This window comes from Danio rerio, chromosome 4 (assembly GCF_049306965.1).
Source record: "Danio rerio strain Tuebingen ecotype United States chromosome 4, GRCz12tu, whole genome shotgun sequence".
NCBI classification, from domain to species: Eukaryota; Metazoa; Chordata; class Actinopteri; order Cypriniformes; family Danionidae; genus Danio; species Danio rerio.
The window spans coordinates 8,746,640-8,768,706 of record NC_133179.1 but is presented as its reverse complement, the minus strand read 5'-3'; the positions used below and the strand labels follow the sequence as shown (position 1 = coordinate 8,768,706).

The 22,067-nt window shown below is 31.0% G+C and overlaps 1 protein-coding gene across 13 annotated transcripts in view; it reads right to left on the bottom strand.

Annotated features, from left to right (window-relative positions):
- erc1b (ELKS/RAB6-interacting/CAST family member 1b) overlaps positions 1 to 22,067 on the bottom strand; it is a 314,518-nt gene that overhangs the window by 247,062 nt on the left and 45,389 nt on the right. For 7 of the 13 annotated variants that reach the window (XR_012401811.1, XR_012401815.1, XR_012401812.1 and 4 more), the window contains exons 3-8: positions 20,394 to 20,810; positions 17,209 to 17,283; positions 15,710 to 15,865; positions 14,005 to 14,088; positions 10,633 to 10,800; positions 8,570 to 8,737 (exon numbers count right to left, since the gene is read on the bottom strand). Coding sequence is in view for 8 of the 13 variants with exons in the window: in XM_021475209.3 (XP_021330884.2) it covers positions 8,570 to 8,737; positions 10,633 to 10,800; positions 14,005 to 14,088; positions 15,710 to 15,865; positions 17,209 to 17,283; positions 20,394 to 20,810 (1,068 nt within the window). In the remaining 5 variants the exon portion in view is untranslated. The remainder of the gene's footprint in view (positions 1 to 8,569; positions 8,738 to 10,632; positions 10,801 to 14,004; positions 14,089 to 15,709; positions 15,866 to 17,208; positions 17,284 to 20,393; positions 20,811 to 22,067) is intronic. The other 6 variants (XR_012401813.1, XR_012401814.1, XM_017355258.4 and 3 more) reach the window with 1 other exon arrangement.

Below are 22,067 nucleotides of genomic sequence, written 5' to 3'. Positions count from 1 at the left end.
CATTCATTCATTAATTTTCCTTCAGTTCAGTCCCTTTATTTATCAAGAGTCAGCACAGCGGAATGAACCACCAATATCATAAAATAATATAAATAATTATTATTCAACTTTATATTAATAATCATTATAATTTTTTTATTATTTTTATTATAATTATTATTAGTAGTATTATTATTGTAATTATTAATATTAATAATATAACAATTTAATAATAACAACAGTTTTATATTAAATTAACCACAAATAATAATAAAATTATTATATTTACTATTAGTAGTATTAGTTTTTTTTATTTTTTTTATTCTTCTTTATATTATTATTATTATTATTATTATATTAATATTTGATTATTATAAATATTAATATTAACTATTATTATTATAGTAGTAGAAATAATAACAACAACAAAAACAAAAATAATATAAATAATAACAATAATAATAATAATTTACAGTAAACATTACCAAGAAAAATATATTTGTTGGCTATGCTAAAGTTCATGAGGTTCATGATAGCATCTTAATCAAAGAGTTTTGCAAGAACTCAAATGTTCTGGATTCCCAAAGTTTGCTGACAAATGTCTTGACAAACAGTCAATAGTGTGTGTTTATTACATCTGGAGGCAGCGAAACTCCAACCACAAAGTCAACAAACTGTTTAAATGTCTTCAGTGTCGTCTGCAGAACAGAACTGCGCTGTAATTTAAACATTTTGATTCAAAATAAGATGCAATATGTTGATAGTATAAAGCTTATTTCTTTCATAATTGCAACCCTAAAACTGACTTTAACAGATGAAAATCTAACGGACATGAAAAGTTAATGGTAAAATGTACATTTCGGAAGGGAGAAAAAAGTTCTGCCCATGTTCCTCCATAAGACGAAGCATCTCTGACGACCCTCTCATGCCAAACAGAGCTGCTCTCCATCAAGACGCTCGGCTAGAGTTTACATACTTGAGTGAGTTCTGCTGAACTGTGTCTTGTATTCCACCCTCCTCGCATTAACAAATGTTATTTTCTGCAGCCATGTCCTGCCGTGAACTTGCGAAAGAATTCCCATCCAAACCGCTGTTTTCAATATTTCGTTCGGCCGCTTCCACTGCGGATCTGTCTGCCACCTTATCTGACGCTAGCAAATTAAATCATCGTTATTTTCCAGCCTGTTAAAGGGTAAGTGTTTGGTTAAACACAAAACATTGGAGTATAAACAAAGAGGGGAAAAGCGTGGCCTGCATCTCTGGGCTGTCGCTGGACGAGGTGTTTTGCTCGAATGGTGAGCTTCTCGCTTGAACCGCTGGGAAAACAATTACAAAGCCAAACAGCTTTTGAAACGGTGAAAAAATTAAATAAAAATGATGTTCAGACATTAAAGGAGAGCGCAGGAAAAAAAGCCATCCTCTAAGAACGAATGCATACTTCACAGGACGTTGTGCATCTATTCATTCACTCTCTTATACACACAGACACACGCACAGTCTAGGAAAGACTGCAAATATGTAACCGTGATATGTGTTGTTTGAAAAACTAAACGGTGTCGCTTTTTTAGGGGCTCATATTCTACACTTCTGAAGCGTTTTGTTTTTCCCTAAAGTCTGCTTGCGAAGGCTTCTAAGATTAAAAAACACACATTTACATTATGCTTTCTACTCTGGAGTATGCAAATCAGCTCTTCTCTGATTGGCTAACATGTACGCTGCAAAAAATGATGGGTTCCACTCAAATCCTTTACGTTCTCCCAACACAAATTGATTGAGTTATCCTAATTGTTTTTACAAATTTAAGTCGATTGAACATAAAACTATTAAGTTGTCAAAAACAAAACTCAAGTATTGTGTTGATTCAGCTCATTTTAAAGACGTACTTTTTTTGAGTGTATAGCAGTAATGAATATGCATTATTATGATGTGGGCGGATTTATGTTAATGAGATTATTGTTGTTATAACAAATTAGTGATTATTTTAAAAACAACAACCCTATTTATGTCTATTTTCATTATATGATACAATCTCTCTGAATGATTGTTTTTACTCATCACTTTTTTTACAATGCATCATTTTTAATGCATATACGCTTGTTTATGATTGGCTAATATCTTAAGCAGGCCAGATTATACTTCAGGATGGATCAATGCTCTAAATTATGAATATGCATTATTATGCTAATGTAGGAAGTCTTTTTTGGTGAGCTTATCATTGAGATACCAAAAGTCTGCTTGCAATGTTAGTGAAGGCTTCTAAGATAATACAAAAAAAATACACATTTACGTTATATTTTCAACTGTGGACAATGCAGCACTGCTCTGATTGGCTAAAATACATGCTTTAAAAATGTTGTCTTAATAGAAATCTATTAAGTTAACTTAATTGTTTTTGTGGATTGAAGTTGTCCAAAACAAAACGTAAGAATGGTGTTGATTCTGCTCATTTTAAATATGTAGTTTGAACAAGCACTAAAAATCTTTTGAGTATAGAATACAAAGAGAATAATGAACATGGAATATTATTATGTGGCCGGTTTTATGTTAGTGAGATTATTGTTGTGATAGCAAATTTAGGATAATTTCTAAACCACTTGTTTAAAAACAAGAAACAAACAACCATATTAAAGTAATGTATACGTTATATTATACAATCCCTCTGAATCATTGGTTTACCTCATCACTTTTTTATAGAGCATCATTTTAAATGCAGATAAGCTTGTTTATGATTGGATAATATCTTAAGCAAGGCACTATTATTATTCAGAGTAGATTAATGTTCTGATTAATGAATATGCATTATTATGTTAATGTGGTTGGTCTTATTTTGGTGAGCTTATCATTGAATTACCAAAATTACTAATATGTTTCCTAAAGTCTGCTTGCAATGCTGGTGAAGGCTTCTATTTTTTTGGTGTGGGTGGATTTATGTTAATGGGATTATTGTTGTGATACCGAATTTGGTATTATTTAAAAAACAACAACCATATTTATGTTTATTTATATTGTTATATGATCTTACTAATGATTAATGTTTTAGGGCATCATTTTAAATGCAGATAAGCTTGTTTATGATTGGCTAATATTTTAAGCAAGGCGCATTTTTTGTCAAGGTAGATCAATGTTCTGATTAATGAATATGCATCATTATGCTAATGTGGATGGTCTTATTTTGATAATATTGAGATACTAAAATCAAACAGCAAAACAGTTGTTTATTTATTTGTATTTTAGACTTTTGAACTGAAGCTACTTTATTTATTTATTTTATTTTTTACATGTAAATGAGCTCTGCTCTAATTGGCTAATATCCTCAAATCTTATAAAGAAGGGTCAATGTCTAAATAATGAATATGTATTAGTATGCAAATATGAAGTTCTGCTACTGAGCTGATGGTTCTGATGCCACGATTATTTTTGGAATGACTGGCTTTTTATCTGATTTAATAAACAGTCTGGGTGAACTGAGGAAGTTTAGTCTTAAACATTAAAACATCTAGATTTCAGATGTAAACACCTCAGTTTAAAAAAGCAATGTTATTTCCCGTGATATGTCATGGTTTCTACCATGTCAAATGATACGCATGTGCCAGTTTTCCCCCATTTAATATAATCCTGCTCGTTTTCTCAGGTTTGACCTGTGTGTTGAATGGTGTCCTGTTGAGCAGCCCCATGCATACCTTCATAGCGCTGTCTCAATGTGTTATGACCATTAGGAACAGCTCTGGGGCAATACAGAACGACTCAGGCACCATAATGGAAACTAAATGTTTCTCTTTCTGTGGCTTGGGAGAGCACTTGGCTTCAAAAAAAAAGTTCATTGTGCCCCCGATGACTCTGAGAGGCTTTCAGACTCAAACTGTGCAGAGAAGCAAAGCCGTCGAGCCGAAAATAAAAAAACAGAGAACAAAAATAGCAGAAATGATTATGGGAAAGATCACATAATGATAAGAAAGTGTCAGATCTTTATATATATGAGACATTTTTAAATAAAATCTGGGCTTTTTCCCAAAACAGCAAGTACGCAAGAACTGTTCTATCTCTATAACCTGTTTATAAGTAATATAAACTGAGCTTTCTTTTAACACTATTTACCTTAATAAAACATGGAAGTATACAAAACAAAACGTCTAATTTAGACATGCATTGCAAATATAACATTATTTGTGACTCTAGACCACAAAACCACAAAGAAGTGTTTGTTGCATGGGTATGTTTTTGAGAATAGCCTAAAATACACTGATTAAAATTATCGATTTATCTTTTATGCCAAAAATGATAATAATACTAACTAAAGACCATGTTCCATGAAGACGTTTTGTCAATTTTATACGGCAAATATATCAACATTTAATTTTCAATTAGAAATGTGCATTACTTAGGACTTTGGACAACTCTAAAGATCATTTTCTTAGTATTTAGATTTATTTTGAACCCTTAGTTCAAATAGTTAGGATCTCAACTAAAACTTAACCAAATATTGTCCTATCATAACCAAAAATACAACAACGGAAAGCTTATTATTGGTCCAGGATCAGATTTATGAAAGAAAAAGCAAAAACAAAAATAAAATTAAATTAAATAAAATATTAAAAATAATGGAAATAAAATAATAAAAAAATTCAATGATATTAAAAAAATTATAAAATGTAAAATAAAATTAAATAAAAAATTGAAAAAATAAAAACCAAAAAATATAAATAAAATTTAATAAAAACTAAAAAACAGAATAAAAAAATAAAACTTGTAAAAAAAATACAAGTTAAATAAAATGAAAAATAAAATAATATAAAAAAATTATTATATAAAATTGAAAATTTTAATTAAATAAAAGATTTAAGAAAATAAAAAATATATAAATAAAATATTATTTTAAAATAGAACAAAATAAAAAATAATAAAATAAAATATAATATAAAAAAAATATGTAAAATAAAAAAATAAAACAAAATAAAATAAATAAAAAAATAATATATAAAATAAAATAATAAAAACTACAATAAAATAAAATAAAAATCCTCAATGTATTTTTTAGGGGGAACATATTTACAACCTTAAAAGGTCCTTCACTACTACAAAGATAATCAATCAACAGCTGGTGCCTGTAAACTAGGAACATAACTCAAAAGAGTACGACTATTACGCATTCGAGCAAACATACTTCAGTCCTACTTTATAGCAAATGATCCATGTGCTATTTTGGGGAGAAACTTAGTCGTAAAATAACATATGACCCAAGTTACAGCGATCTTAGGAGCATGATTTGCAACATTATCCCTGGAATGTCCATTAGAGAGATGCACAACTTCCTGTTTTCCCAATAAAGGTGAGCTCACGGTGGGTTTTGTGCACTCAGACTATCCCCGAGTCAAGATTAATGAGGCCGCGGATGGAGCGCTTGTTTGCACAGCCTGTGATCTCAGCGCTGAAGAACTGAAACTGATAGTCGGATGTAAGCATTGCCTCATGGGAGGACTGATCGGGTCACCACTGAAACAAACTCACAAGAGCACAAGCTGCAAAACACCATCTTTGATAGTTTAGACGTACGTGCTGGTTTTCTGCCAAAATGTGTTTATTGTGAATTGAAGTTCAAAGCTGCACCCTAAATATTGGACGATGAAAAGCGATGTCGGCGGCGATGGTGAAAACTGTGTGCATCAGACATGCATTGGAGGTAAGGAGCAAACAGCTGTTGCATGGATATGAAAGATGCAGAACAGACGTGTATGAAGCTTGGCGCCCGCTGTTAGCCTGAGGTTAACGGGCTGAGTGTGTGTCATTTCTGAGAACAGGAGACTCCGTCGCCATCACAAACACAACTTTTCCCTACTTTTAGAAATCATGCATTTACACACACTCACACACAGGGATATTTTGGTGAGGTTTGGTGCATTTCGATGGAGATGATCATCGAATGTGGCCTAACAGTGCCATCTACGTTCAGGGAGAGGAAATAACCTACGTTGATGTTCAGGAATGTATTCACTATTGCATTGTTTGCACTGCAACAAAAAAAATAATAATAATAAATAAAAAACGTTGCATAATTTGAGTTTTGTCTTGTTTATAATCCAAATATAATAAAATATTTCTTAAATCAAGAAGCATTTTCTAGACAAGTAAAAAAGGAAAAATTAAGTGAGTTTTTCCTTAAAAGAAGTTATACATTTTCTGCTAATTTAACACTTTAGTTTAAGTCACTAATTATGCTATTTATACTGGCTTATTACCTGCTTATTATTGCAATATTAACCTTTTATAGTATTTTTAATTATTATTATCTTTTAAACTCAGTCGATGTTTTTTATTTTTTTTTTATTTTTTTTTTTTTCCGGGGTTTTCACCTTTATTTTGACAGGACAGTAGAGAGACTTGACAGGAAAGCATGGGGAGCAGAGAGAGGGGAAGGATCGGTATAGGACCGCGAGGCGGAATCAAACCCGGGTCGCCGCGAGCACCGGAGTGCATATGTCGACGCACTAACCACTACACCACTGGCGCCGACAACTCAATCGATGTTTAAGAATGTAAGCTATTGCATTGGTTGCAGTGCAAAAACATAATAATTTCTTCTTATTTGGAGTTTAGTCTTGTTTCTAGTCCAAATATCTAAAAACTATCTTAAATCAAGAAGCATTTTCATTCATTTTCTTGTCGGCTTAGTCCCTTTATTAATCCGGGGTCGCCACAGCGGAATGAACCGCCAACTTATCCAGCTAGTTTTTACACAGCGGATGCCCTTCCAGCCGCAACCCATCTCTGGGAAACATCCACACACACATTCACACACTACAGACAATTTAGCTTACCCAATCACCTGTACCGCATGTCTTTGGACTGGGGGAAACCGGAGGAAACCCACGCGAAGGCAGGGAGAACATGCAAACTCCACACAGAAACGCCAACTGAGCCGAGGTTCGAACCAGCGACCTTCTTGCTGTGAGGCAACAGCACTACCTACTGCGCCACTGTCTCGCCCAAGAAGCATTTTCTAAACAATTAAAAGATGCTGTATTGTTTCCAGAAATAGCCAAAATTAAGTTAAAAATGATCTGCCAGTATGCTGAAAATAATTGGTAAAATAATCGGTAACACTTTAGTTTATGTCATAGTCACTCGCTGTCTTCAAAAAGAGACTGAAAACTCAACTATTTAGTCTCCACTTTCCTTACCAATATGCAATTCCCTATCTGGCTCCTCCACTAACTACAAAAAACACTAATCTTTTGCTTCCCTCACTGAATTTACACACCTGAAACTTGCCTACAGCACTTACTCATTGTTGCTCTTATAGATGTGTAAATTGCTTCCCTGTCCTCATTTGTAAGTCACTTTGGATAAAAGCGTCTGCTAAATGACTAAATGTAAATGTAAATATTCACTACTGGCTTATAACCTGCTTAATATTGCAATATAAACCTCTTATGGAATTTATTAACCTTTTTTTTACCATGTTGACGTTTATGAATGCATTCGCTATGGCATACAGTACAAAAAAAAAAGTATTTACTTTGAGTTTTGTGTAGTTTCTACTACAAATATATAAAAAATGTCAATCAAAACTCTTTTGTTTTCAGAAATAGTCAAAATGAAGTGAGCTTTCCTTTAAAATAAGTTATAAATGATCTTCCAGTAGGTTAAGAAAAATAAATTAGTAACACTTTAGTTTAAGACACAATTCATGCTGTTCTCGACTGGCTTATTACCTGCTTATTATTGCACTTGTAACAGTTTTTTGGTAGTTTTTAGTAATATGATTTCATTCTACACCCTCAATCTTACCCAAAACCTAAACCCATCCTCCAGCATTCATTTATATTAATATATTTACTGAGCTAATTGCCTCAGTTACTGTAATTGGTTGTGAACAGCACAAATGGTGACTTAAAGTGTTACCAAATAATCTTATTTCAAAACTTAAATAAGATTTTACTGAGAACACCGGCAGATTATTCAGCTTATTTTAAAGAAAAACTGTTGTACTTTACAATAAGGTTTCATTAATTAATGTTAGTGAATGTATTTACTAACATCAACTAATAATAAACATCTTATAGAGCATTTAATAATGATAGTTTACATTTTTAATATCAATGCTTGCTAACATTAGTTAAAGCACTGTGAGTTAGCATGAACAACTTTATTTCCATTAACTGACATCGACAAAAACAAATAAATACTGTAATAAATGTAGTGTTTATTGTTTATCCATGTTAGTAAATGTATTAACTAATACTACCTTATTGTTTATTACTTATTATTATTATATTATTATTATTATATTAACTGTTCATTATTAGTTATAAAGTATTAGCTTATTCTGCATCTCTAATCCTTCCCAAAACCTAAACCCAGGTTTATTAAGCTAGTAGTGTTTATTAAGTGGTTTATTAAGCTAGTAGTGTTAGCTAATACTTTGTTAATACTGTGAATTGTGATCTAAACTAAAGTGTTGCCAAAAAATCCTTTCTGATGTACAATTTATTTGGGATTTTTACTGGAAACAAGACAAAAATGCACATTTTTTTGCAGTTTCTCAACTGCTGGGATGATTTATTAGTTGCCCTTTGGAGCATGAAGAGTTTACCTTTTTCTGCAGCACATTGACCTTGCGTTCCTTGACGTCAAGCATGTCTTTGAGGTCGTGAATTTCTCCGTTGAGCGTGCCTTTCTCCTCCGACACCTCTTGAATCTGCTTGCTCTTTTTATTCAGCGTGGCCTCCTTCTCCTCCAGACGCAAACGCAGAGCATCGACCTGAAATGCGCAGGGAAAAAGACATTGGTACAGATGCATGAAGTGACAGCTAACGTGCGTTAAAACACTATTATTCATGACATTGTACAGGAACGCAATAATACTTTGCCAGTCAGGCCACATTAACCGTCAGCTAAACTCCATGAATCACATGCTGGCACTGGTAACACTGGATTATGATAAAAAGTGTGATGATAGACTAACTACAGAATTAAAAGCACACAAAGAGGCCATTCATAAGCCTCTGCAATTTCACAACAGCGCAGGAAGGTGCTCGATACAATAGTGACACCTAAAGGTGAGCAGGGAAAACTGCATTGAATACAACAGCTTTTTTTAAGCGACAAAAAATTATAAAGGGAAAAAAAGACATCCAACGATTATCAATATAGGCAGAATATAGTGGTTTTTTAAAAATAAATAAAATAAATAAATCAATAATACCATAGTATAACATACATTATATATACACACATTATATATATATATATATATATATATACATACATATACATTATATATATATATATATTTTTTTTTTTTTATTATTGTTAGCTTTTTATGATGAATTATGTGAATTTACATCATTCTTTTTATTTTCTTTCTTCTTTTATTTACATTTTTTATATTTGTTTTTATATGTTTTACACTTGAAATCTTTTTATATTTGTTAAGAAATTGACTTATTTTTTTCTGAAGCTTTAGTGTCCAATTACTAGATCAAAGAGCTTTTATTTGATAAAAATATAATTTTTATTTTATAAAAAAAAAAATTGCTGCCCCTTTCTACTAAAAACCCAAAACACAAATAAACACAATAATTTATGCTTTAAAAATAATACTGCATGGATCATAAGTGATAAAATAACATTTAGTAGCATTTTTATAGTTATATTCATATCTAACTTAACATAATTTATAATAATAATAAAATAATAATAATAATAATAATAATATAAATATTATTAATAATTAATACATAACATAAAGGTTAATAAAAATACTACTACTACTACTTATAATACTATTAATAATACTACTAATACTACTACTACTACTAATAATAATAATAATAATAATAATAATAATAATAATAATAATAATAATAAACTGATAATATAAAGATTGATAATAATATTAATAATAATTATTATTATTATTAAAATATAAAGATGGTAATTATAATAATCATAATAATAACTAATATAAAGACAAAACAGAATTAGTAATAATAATAATAATAATAATAATAATAATAATAATATAGATTAATAATTAGATATAAAGATATAAAAGTAATAATTGTATTAAAATAAATAATTAAAATTACTATTCTGATATACTTGTCATCTACAGTAATATTATGGCTACATAAAAATCTAACAACACTGCTAAAATCATTCAAATTCATTTAAGTAATAATAATTTTAAGTAATAATAATTTTAGGTCAATCTATTTTGAGAAACTGATTTGATCAATTTATTGCAATGACTTAAATTAAAAAGAATATTTCACCTTGACATTTTAACAGTACCTTGAACCAAAATAAAAACAATACATTTAAAATAAAAATATTTAAACAAACTTTAAAAGTTTGTTTTAAAGTTTGATCTTTGACAAATCTGTATGCATTTTGTTTTAAAAAGAGTCAAATAAACTAAAATATCTTGTTCCTGATTTCAATGACAGTGGCCATTGTCAGAACTGGGAAAGTAACTTCTTATGATCATCCTAGAAGTTTCATTTAAAATGGGTAGATAAACAATAAATAAATCTTGGCATGGCATAATTTTCTGAGAAATTTTATTTTGATGAAAGGGAAAAAATAGGGAATAGTAGGGTATAGTAGGGAAAAATAATGAATGTCAATTTATTCCCATTACAAAACTCGCACCTCAGTCTGCAGGATGGCGGCACGCTGTTCTTTGGCAGTGAGAGACTCTTTGAGGACATCGATGTGCTGTTTGCTGTCAGAAAACTGATTGGTCAGGGTCTCCAGTTTAGTCTGCAGGCCCAAAAGTTCAGAGTCCTTCCTGGACAGATCCTGCTTCACCTGGTCAATCTGTGCAACACAAACAGTGGATCTGAAAACTCAAACTCTTCTAATGTTTAAATCGTAAAATATATACACAAATTAGGCTGGCAAAATTAATTGATTTGTCATTTTAGCAAGGATCTCAATAAATAAACAAGTATATATATATATATATATATATATATATATATATATATATATATATATATATATATATATATATATATATATATATATATATATATATATATATAGTTTTTTAATTAAAAAATTAAATAAATTAAAACACTATATTTGAAATATTATAAAAATACTTTTAATTTAAAATATAATAATTATAATGTAAAAATTAATAATTATGTTAAAAAATAAACAATGTGACAAGATAATTTGTAACATTAATAATAATAATAATAATAATAATAATAATAATAATAATAATACATTATTATTATTATTAATATTATTATTATTATTATTATTGTTGTTGTTGTTGTTGTTGTTATTATCACTACAAAAATAATCATAATTATATTATTATTATTAATAATAATAATTATAATATTAAAAATAATTAATAATAATGATAATAATTAACAATAATTGTTGTTGTAATTTTTATTGTTATTATATTACATAAAAGAAATAATATACAATAATTTATTATTATATTAATAATAAATAATATTGATAATAAATTATCTTATTTCGACTAAAACCCAATAAGAAGCAAAAATCATTCAAATTCATGTAAGTCATTTAAATCTGGCAAAAACCGTTGAATTAGTCACTTTAGACATACAAATAACCCAGCAGCAATTCCTGTCAAGAATAAAACATAAAACTAAAGTATCAAAAAGGTTAAAAAGTTCACATAAAACTCCAAAACTCTTTACATAAACACATTTTTAGACAACAAACAGAGTTAATTCACTTCAAAACAGACAAACAAGTGTTCATTTGCAACAATTCTAGCAGTCTTGATGCATTCCCAGCATGCACCGGGGTAGCAGTAGCAGGTTAGCACGGCCTAAAGCTGCATCTCTACTGGCTGCCAGTCAACCGAGTGAAGAAAAGAGGCGTGCTCAGATGCAGAAGAGGTTCATTCAGATAGAAAATGAAAAAAAAAAAAAAGACTCAAGCCTCCTGGACATTAGTGCTCTACTCCAACCAGCACTACAAACAAGAGAGGAAGGAAAAGAAAGAGAGACAAGTGAAAAGCATTGTGGGAGTCTAGAGTGGCGTTCGACTTTTCGGCACAGCATTGGGCGACTCTGCTTTCCTGATCAGAGACTACACACCCACCGCTACTGCTATTCTGACCACCGATAAAGTGACATGAAAGGTAATATTTTTGATCAGTTTCCATCACCACCCCTGAGCTTTTCCAGGGTTTACTCCCTTCACTCACATTGAGCATACTGTCTGCTGGGGATTGTTTGGCTAGAAGCACATGTCCCATGACTTCATTCTCAAGTGGGATAGTTTGTTGGGTTTAGGCTGATATAGTAAAGGAACAGTATAGTATAGTATAGTATAGTATAGTATAGTATAGTATAGTATAGTAATAGTATAGTATAGTATGGTATAGTATAGTACAGTACAGTAATAGTATAGTTTAGTACAGTATAGTTATAGTTATAGTATAGTTATGTTATAGTATAGTATAGTATAGTATAGTATAGTATAGTATAGTATAGTAAAGTATAGTATAGTATAGTATAGTATAGTGTTCTATAGTCTGATAACACTGAACTCTTAACTTGAAAATGAGGACAAAGAAAAACTTAGTTACTATTAAAATGACTAAGGCGTAATATTAAAAATAGAAATACATTGGATTGACTTTTTTTATCTGTTTTATTCTGCTGTTGGATCGGAAGGGGATCCATGAAAGGCAAGGGGCAAACTAATTTAAATTAAAATTGTATTTCTTACATATTTTTTTCCAGCTTTGTTTAAATAAGAAAGGAATAAAGTGAATGTTTCCAGCAAATGTTTCATTTTTAAATTAATTATATGTTCATTTAATTAACTAATTATTTATTATTTTAAAATAAAATAACAACAATATTGTAATAATCATTACTATGACTAATAATAACAGCATTATTGTTGTTATTTTAAAAATACGATTGAAGATAGAAAGAAAAATAAGGATGGAAGAAAGGAAGGATGGATGGAAGAAGAAAAAAGATAAATGAAGGAAGGAAGGATGGATGGATGGATGGATGGATGGATGGATGGATGGATGGATGGATGGATGGATGGATGGATGGATGGATGGATGGATGGATGGATGGATGGAAGAAATAAGGATGAAGGAAGGAAGAAGAGATGGAAGGATTGATGGATGAATGGAAGAAAGATAAATGAAGGAAGGAAGGAAGGAAGAAAGGATGGATGGATGGATGGATGGATGGATGGATGGATGGATGGATGGATGGATGGATGGATGAATAAAAGATTAAATAAAGGAAGGAAGGAAGGAAGGAAGGAAGGATGCATGGAAGGATGCATGGAAGGATGCATGGAAGGATGCATGGAAGGATGAATGCAAGGAAGAATGAATGGATGGATGATAAAGGAAGGATAGATGGATGGATGGACAAAAGAAAGAAAGATGAATAATGGAAGGAAGGAAGGAAGGAAGGAAGGAAGGAAGGAAGGAAGGAAGGAAGGAAGGATGGATGGATGGATGGATGGATGGATGGATGGATGGATGGATGGATGAGTGGATGGATGGATGGATAGATTGATGGATGGATGGATGGATCGATGAGTGGGTGGGTGGATGGAAGAGATGAATAATAAATAAAAAAAAATAATAAATAAATCCTTGAACATTGAGTGCAACAAACATGGTCACTATAAAACAAATAAAATCACTATAATCTTTTTTTGCTCTTTGACTCGCAGCAGAGGGCATGAATAATGTATGAAATTACCCAAATAAACAAACCTTGCCCTTCAACCTCGCTTTTGAGGGCTTGAATAGACGAGACATTCACTAAATTCATCCACACACAAAAAGTAACAAATAATGCTAAAAAGAAAAACCGCCCTGAGCTAAAGTGTGGGTCAGTCTGTCGGCGGACTTTTCATTTCGGAGGTTAAAGTGAATCAGAGCCCTAATATCTGCTGTGCGTGGGCAAGAGTATCTCTCTGGTCAGAAAAGCAGAGCTGCTCTTGTGTTCTAAGCCACTTCTCTGGAAGTCTTACGGCAGAGACCTCTTGCTGGAGCTCAGAAACCCGTTTTTTCAGCTCTTCGCCCTGTGTTTGACTCTGCGCCAGCTCGTCCTTCAGCTGCTCTACCTGTCAGGAGAGGCCGGCATTACTGCAAAAACCACCAATCACCATTCAGCAGCTGGCATGCAGACACACACCCTGCGGCCAATCAAACCCATGTTGCCAGAGTTATCAGACCGATCTGCGTTCACCTCACAAGCCATGCGGCTATGATTTCGCCACTTAGCTGCAATTAAATTTCCTTTAATAAGAGGTTTTCGAAAAGGTCAGCAGAGGTTTTACTAAAGAAAAATGCTATAGGTATAATTGATGTAGCCGAGGCTCGAAAGAGACATTTTTTTAGACTTGTTAATGATCAGTGACTTGAGAAAACATGCCAGCTGTAAATCTTTAGTGACCAAAAAAAAAAAAAAAAAAAAAACTGTATGTTTATTATTTTATTAAAAGAAAATAATAATATTAATAATAATAATAATAATAATAATAATAATGTTGACAATAATAATAATAATAATGATAATAATAATAATGTTGACAATAGTAATAATAATAATAATAATTCATAAAAATATTTAATAATAATAATAATAAATAATAATAAAAAATCATTTAAAGTTTTTAAATATTTCAAGTTTTTGATGTAGATTATATACAATAGTGTTGTTATTATTATTATTATTATTATTATTATTATTATTATTATTATTATTATTATTGTCAACAACAATATTATTATTTTTATTATTATTATTATTTTTTTATTATTATTATATCATCAACAACAATATTATCTTATTATTATTATTAGTAGTAGTAGTAATATTGACAATACATAATAATTAGTTTATTATTATTATTATTATTATTATTGACAATACATAATAATTAGTTTATTATTATTATTATTATTATTATTATTATTATTATTATTTTATCATCAACAACAATATTATTTTATTATTATTATTAGTAGTAGTAGTAGTAATATTGACAATACATAATAATTAGTTTATTATTATTATTATTATTATTATTATTATTATTATTATTATTGGCAATACATAATAATTAGTTTATTATTGTTATTATTATTATTATTATTATTATTTTATCATCAACAACAATATTATTGTTACTATTATTACTAATATTAAAATTTCAATAACAACTATTCTACAAAATGAAAATATCAATCAAAATGTTAAAATATTTCTAATTATTTATTAAATAAAAAGTAATTTTAATAAACAAAAATAACAAATAAAATATCAGACCTGTTATTTAAAGTAATATAAACTAAAAAAATAAAAGTAATAAATGATTACAAAAATGTATTGATACATATAAAAGTAACGATAATCAAATCATTATTTGTTCATTAGTTATTTAGTTATCTGTTCATTTATTCACAAAAATGCAACTCAATTTACGTTAAAACTGCTTTAAAATGAAAATGTAAGCAATTTTATGCTGATTTCATATTTTCTGATAGACACCATATAACAACACTAGCATCAGCGTAAACATTAGCGACACCACAAGACACCTACTCTTCAACTTCAACAAAACACAGCTAACAAACGAGGTGCAGGTTATTGATATATAACTATAAATACATGCATACATACATGTGTAAATACAAATCTACAGCATAATAAAACATTCCCTATGATCCCCATGACTCTACCTTATTCTTCATGAACTTGGAGTGACTGCGGTAAACCTCCATCTGCTTCATCTCCTCCTCTCGCTCCTCTGTGCTTAGAGCTCCGTTAGACTTCAGCATCTGAATCTCGTCCTCCAGGTCCCTCAGACTGCGCTCCATAGAGCCGATCTTTGAGTCCTGCAGAGATCACAAACACACGTTTCAGGAAAACACAAATAGATGCACAAGGAAGGTGCAAAACACACTATTTCCTGTATGCCAGCTGCTAATAAATAATTATTTAATTAATCTGGATCAGAAGAACGGTTTGGTTGAATAAAACCTTTATGTATACAGCTATTTCACTTGTTTTGAAACACATAAAAAGTGAATAAGTAGTCATGGGGACATTCACTCCAAAAAAAATAAAAAATTCAAGAGTTCACACTTAGCTGATAATTGATTATTAAGCTTGTTTGGCATGCTGTCCCAGGAAAGAGCCCTGAGCTCATGAGATCCTCAAGTCCGGGGCTCCCTCTCGTTGCAAGGCATGAGGGGAGTTTGAGCTCAGGTAGATCTCGAGAACTCCCCTGCTGTAGTAACTAATGAACAGTAAGTGATTGCTCTTTGGAGATAACTACATACTAGAAGCATGTCTATGGTGCCGATTTGGACTAGTCAATTAACTTAATTTGCCATTTTTGGATGGTGGGAGGAAACCGGGGAACCCGGGGGAAACCAACGTGAGCACAGGGAGAAAGTGCAATTTCCACACAGAAATGTCTGCTGGTTTGGTATAGCCTGGAACCAGAAACATTCTTGCTGTGAGGCAACAGTGCTACGCACTGGGCCACCGTGTCACCCATCTAGGAAGGAGGAGGAGGAGTATGGGTGGAAGGGGGGACTCTTCAAAACGAAGATAACAGTGGAATGAAACCCAGGGTATTTATAGTAGTTTAGGAGACGTCTGATTGGAGCATTGTGAATTGGATAATGCGGATCCAGCCGCTAGCAATCATAAGCACGTGATCTGATCCTCTCATAATTAGTTTATACATAAACTTCACATATTATTTTGCTCGCTCAAACGAGTTATTTAAAATGAGCTGAAACAACTAAATTCTTGAGATATCATTGGGACAACTTTTTTTTTTTTTTTTTTCAATCCACATACATTTGTTTAAAGTGTTAAGTTAACCAAATCAATTTGTGTTGGGAAAACATGAATGAAGTGTGTGGAACCCTGCATTTTTTACAGTGTAATACAAAACCTAAATTAAGTCATTTTAGCATGCCAAAGTTGAATTTATGCATAAATAATATCCATTTAAAAATTGTGCGTGGCTAGTAAATGTTGAAAAATTACTAGCCACAGTGGCTGGTGATCAAAAAAAGTTCATGTCAAGCCCTGGACACACTCAATATTGTCATCATGCACAGTATTAAAACAACAACCCCATTATCATTTTATTATTATAAAGAATACTAAAGTTTGTGATTTCCTCACCACACACACAAAGCAAACTCGCACACACACTTGCCTTCATCTCGATGACAGTCTGCAGAGCCTTGGTTTTGGCCGATTCTGGAGCTCCCTCATAACGCCGGTGGAGATCCTGTGGAGAAAACACGAGACGAGGATCATGAGGTGAAACCACAGGAGAGAAACGTCCACCTCTACCGCCAAACGTCAGCTGATGAGGATCCAGTCCATTCCACATTATAATACCCCGCTGATAATAAATGACCACTGACTGATGAATCTCCAGCACCGAATGACTAATTCAGCACACTGATGGCAGTCCGAGAGAGTTTCAGTCTGCTGGCTTGAATGTTTATGCGTGGATGAGTCCCTTATGAACAAGATAATGCACTGAGCAGCGGACAAACAGAGTGAATGCAATGTCCACTAACACAAAGAAGGCAGCCTCCAGCAATTGAAGACCTTAAAATCAGCATTCAGACACAAAACATGAAGCCTCATCCTTCAGATATGATGAACCCACATGGGGAAAACAGTATGACAGTATCTTCATAATTGTAATCAGTTTATTACTGTTAAAGTTTTTCTAACTTCATAGTGCTTCTAAGAAAAAAAAGAAAAAAAAGAATAAAGTTAATTTCTTGCAGTTTATTTCATTTAATTCAACTAAATACTAAGGTTTCTGAATTTTTCATGCAGCCCATTAAATTTAAATGACATTAAAACTGTTTTAAAATGGATTTTAAAAGGGTTTCCAAGACTTTGCCTCATTATCGGTAATTCACAGACATTTGCAGTAAGTCTTTGGTAAAGGAGGAATTTCATATCACAAGATTAAAAAAATGAAGGCTGTTCGTTAACTTCTGCCTGTTCTTTGATGTCCAACTGGAGGCTTCAATGAAAGACCTGAAATGTTCTACTGATCTCTGTCCAAATCATTATTTTAATCATTCACCGCTGCCTTTCGCAGAGCTAAACCCAAAGATCAGAACATGGTAAACACCTGCTCAAGATGATTTTATTTCAAACAAATGCTGTTTTATTAAAACTCCTGAAAATAAAATCCACAAATTGTAACAAATATTTTAAAGGCAGATTCTAAAAATAATGCACAATAATTACAATTACAACAGAAACAATTTGAAATGCATATTTTTTTCTGTTTGTTAATCAAATTGGCCCTAAAGTTGAACTATTTATTTATTTATTTATTTATTTATTTATTTATTTATTTATTTATTTACTTACTTACATACTTACTTACTTATTCATCTATGTATTTATTTATTTGTTTATTTATTTGTTTATTTATTTATTAATTATTTATGTTTTCATTCATTTATTTATTTATTCATTTTTTATTCGTTAATTTATTTATTTATATATTCATTCATTTTTTATTTGTTCATTTATTTATTTATATATTCATTCATTTTTTATTTGTTCATTTATTTATTTGCTCATTTATTTATTTTTTTGTTTGTTTATTTATGTAGTTGTTCATTTATTTGTGTATTTTTTATTATTTACTAATTCATTTATTTATTTCATTTATTTATTTATTTATTTATTTTATTTACTAGTTCATTTGTTCCTTTTTTAATTGCTCATTTATTTATTCGTTCTTTTATTTATTTTGCTTGTTCGTTTTACATTGTATTAGGTTACATTACAGTAAGAATTTCATCATATTAGTGGCTACACATTATTAACCGTTCCTTGTTTGATAATGATTTCAGGTTCCAAAAAGGGAGTAAAACTCTCAGCTCAAAGCCTTTTCTGCAAGTTTCTCAAAAGTAATTCAGAAAATGCGACAAACTAGGTGGCCACTAGATGCCACTGTCGCCAAACTTCTGCATTTGCTCATTGGCTGTCTCAGAAGATGCCTGACAGAAGTTAAAATAAAATAAAATAAAATAAAATAAAATAAAATAAAATAAAATAAAATAAAATAAAATAAAATAAAATAAAATAAAATAAAATAAAATAAAATAAAATAAAATAAAATAAAATAAAATAAAATTAAATTAAATTAAATTAAATTAAATTAAATTAAAATGCCATGAGAAGAGTTAGGATTTATACAAAAACAAACAAACAAAAATCACAACATTAAAAATAAATAAATAAATAAATAAATACAAAACATTTGTAATTTGCATTGTTTTCAATCTCATACCATGCAAATAAATAACGCCCTTAGGGAATTCAGATTTTTACAAAGAAAACCAAACAGACTAAAATAAATCAAATAAAACAAAATAAAAAATTTAAATGTTTGTGTTTTGCATTGTTTTATTCTTTATATCCTTCTAATAAATTATGCCATGAGGCCAGCTCAACTCTTCACAAAAAAGTTCTAATAAATAAAATAAAATAAATTACAAATATTTGTGGATTGCATTGTTTTGATCCTCATACCCTTCTTATAAATTATGCCATGCAGCATCATAATAATAACAATATACTAAATGACAAGACTTTCTTTGCTTGCTTTTACTTTAAGAAGTTTCTTCCCCAGCTATTTTATTTTCACTTTCAGCATTAATACTAATCGAAATCTCTGCCTGAGAAACTCCAATAAACTTCAATCCGAGATATAACTACTAAAGTAAATGTGCTGAATGTTTCGTGTGCCACATTAGCAGTTTTTGCACTCGGCAACATCTGTGTCTCCTTTCATCAATGATCCTTTCAGTCTCTCTGGTTTCTATAGCAACAAATGTTCAACCGGCTTCAGTTTACAGCAGGTTTCCTTCCCTCCGAGTCTCGATAAGCTTCGCTCGTCCGCCGCTGTTTAAAATGACTAATCTAGAGCCCTTGATTCATCAGCGGCGTAATTGAGAGTCCTGGCCAAAACATTTTACCGCGACTCATCAACTGTGGATAAATGACCAAGCGCTGTCAGCATCTTTCCCGGAGCAGCTGTTTGGTTATTCAATACTTGATAGTCACTTAAACACTGTTAGGGAAGAAGGTGACATCTTTATGGAAGATTTCTGACAAAAATAAAGGAGAGGGGGACGAGGACAACTTGCTTTTTTGCAATTATGAGAAGAAAACAACAAAGGAAATTAAAAAATTGTAAAAATAAAAGCTCACTATTCGAATTGGGAAAAAATATGTCAACTTTGAGATGTAAGTTCTGAACAAAATATTATATCTATTAAATATTAAATATTATACAGTTTCAGTGCACTAGATTAAAGGTTGGCTAAGCGTTGTGTGCTGGTTTCCTCTTACCTCTCTCAGCAGCCCCATCTCTTTGTCCCTCTGATCCAGCAAACTCTCCAGATGGTGGATGTGCATTTCAGCATCGGCCAGTCTCCGGGTGCGCTCGTGGTCCTCCTCGCTGGCCTTGGCCGAGAGTCCTTTACTCTGCAGCATCTCCAGCAGCTTCTTGATGGACTCGTCCCGAGCGTTGAGCGTCTGTTTCTGGGTGTCGATGCGCAGCTCCATCTCCTCCAGAGTCTTCCTCAGTAGAAACAGCTCTTTGGCCTGACGCTCGTGCTCGCCATGCAGACGCTGGAAGTTCTCCTCGGTCAGTTCGGCAGTCAGTGGCTCGCCAGGACGAGAGCTGGGGTCTTGCTGGAAGAGCTGGTTCAGGTCCCGCTGGATCCGCAGCTCGTCCTGGAGGGCCTGGATGGTCATCTGGAGATGCTGCACATCAAACAAGCAAATAAAAGATGAAGAATGTGTCGATGATGTTGTTTTGTAATGGACTGCACTGAAAAAAATGACCCATTGGATTTACTAAATTTTACTTTTCATTGGATTTACTAAAAAATTGAAGGTAATTGGTTGCAAACAATTAATATGAGCTGAATTTAAACAAACAAATTAAATTTAGTAATGTTCAACTTAATTTGTTTGTTTAAATTCAGCCCAAATAAATAGTTTGCACATCACTTACATAAATTTTAAATTTAGTGAATCCAATGAATATTTTTTTCAGTGCTAAAATTCTAGCTGCATAGAGAAATAAGATATAATCTTAAAAAAAAGACAACGATGATAAAAACTTATTTTAACCTAAAAGTTAATAAAAAATTACTAATATGCACAAATAAAAAGCAAAAGAGATCAAGAATGTGTTGTGTAAATGATGTTGTTTTGTAACTAGCAGTTGTAGCTAACATTCTGGCTGTATAGGGAAATCGGGTGTAATCTTGAAAAGGAGACGATGAAAAACATATTAGAATTATTTTTTACCTTTTTTTAAACTAAACATTAAATAAAAAACAAAAATTGACATAAAAAGCTAACCAAAGTCTTTCAAAAATTAAATAATTAAATAATAATAAAATATTTATCAAATAAAAACTCATTTAAATAACGAATACCCCCAAAAAATTCAATAAACGAATAAATACAAAAATAAATAAACAAATGTATAACAAAACAGACACACGCATTACAAAAAGAAAAAAAACTGATAAAAATGAGTAAATCCAATAAAATTAAATATAAAAAAGTCACAATTGAATATGAACGTATTAATAAATCAAAAATATCTAAAAATAACTCAAAATAAAAAAATAAATAAATACAAAATCATACAAAACCAAACTAAGAAGACAAATGTAAAAAATAACAATAAAAAATACATTACAAATTATAAATTTATTATGAAATTATTTAAAAAATTGTTTCCCATGGGTTGTGTCTGGAAGGGCATCCGCTCTGTTAAACATATGCCAGAATAATTAGTGGATCATCCCACTGTGGCGCCCCCTGATAAATAAGACACTCAGCCGACGAAAAATTAATGAATGAATTATTCATTATTTAAAAAAAAAAAATGAACACAAAAACAAATGGATGAACAAATAATTAAGCTACAATAAATACTTTAACAGAAGTAAATTAATTAAATATCAAAAATTTATGAATTAACTAGTAAAATACAGACACACA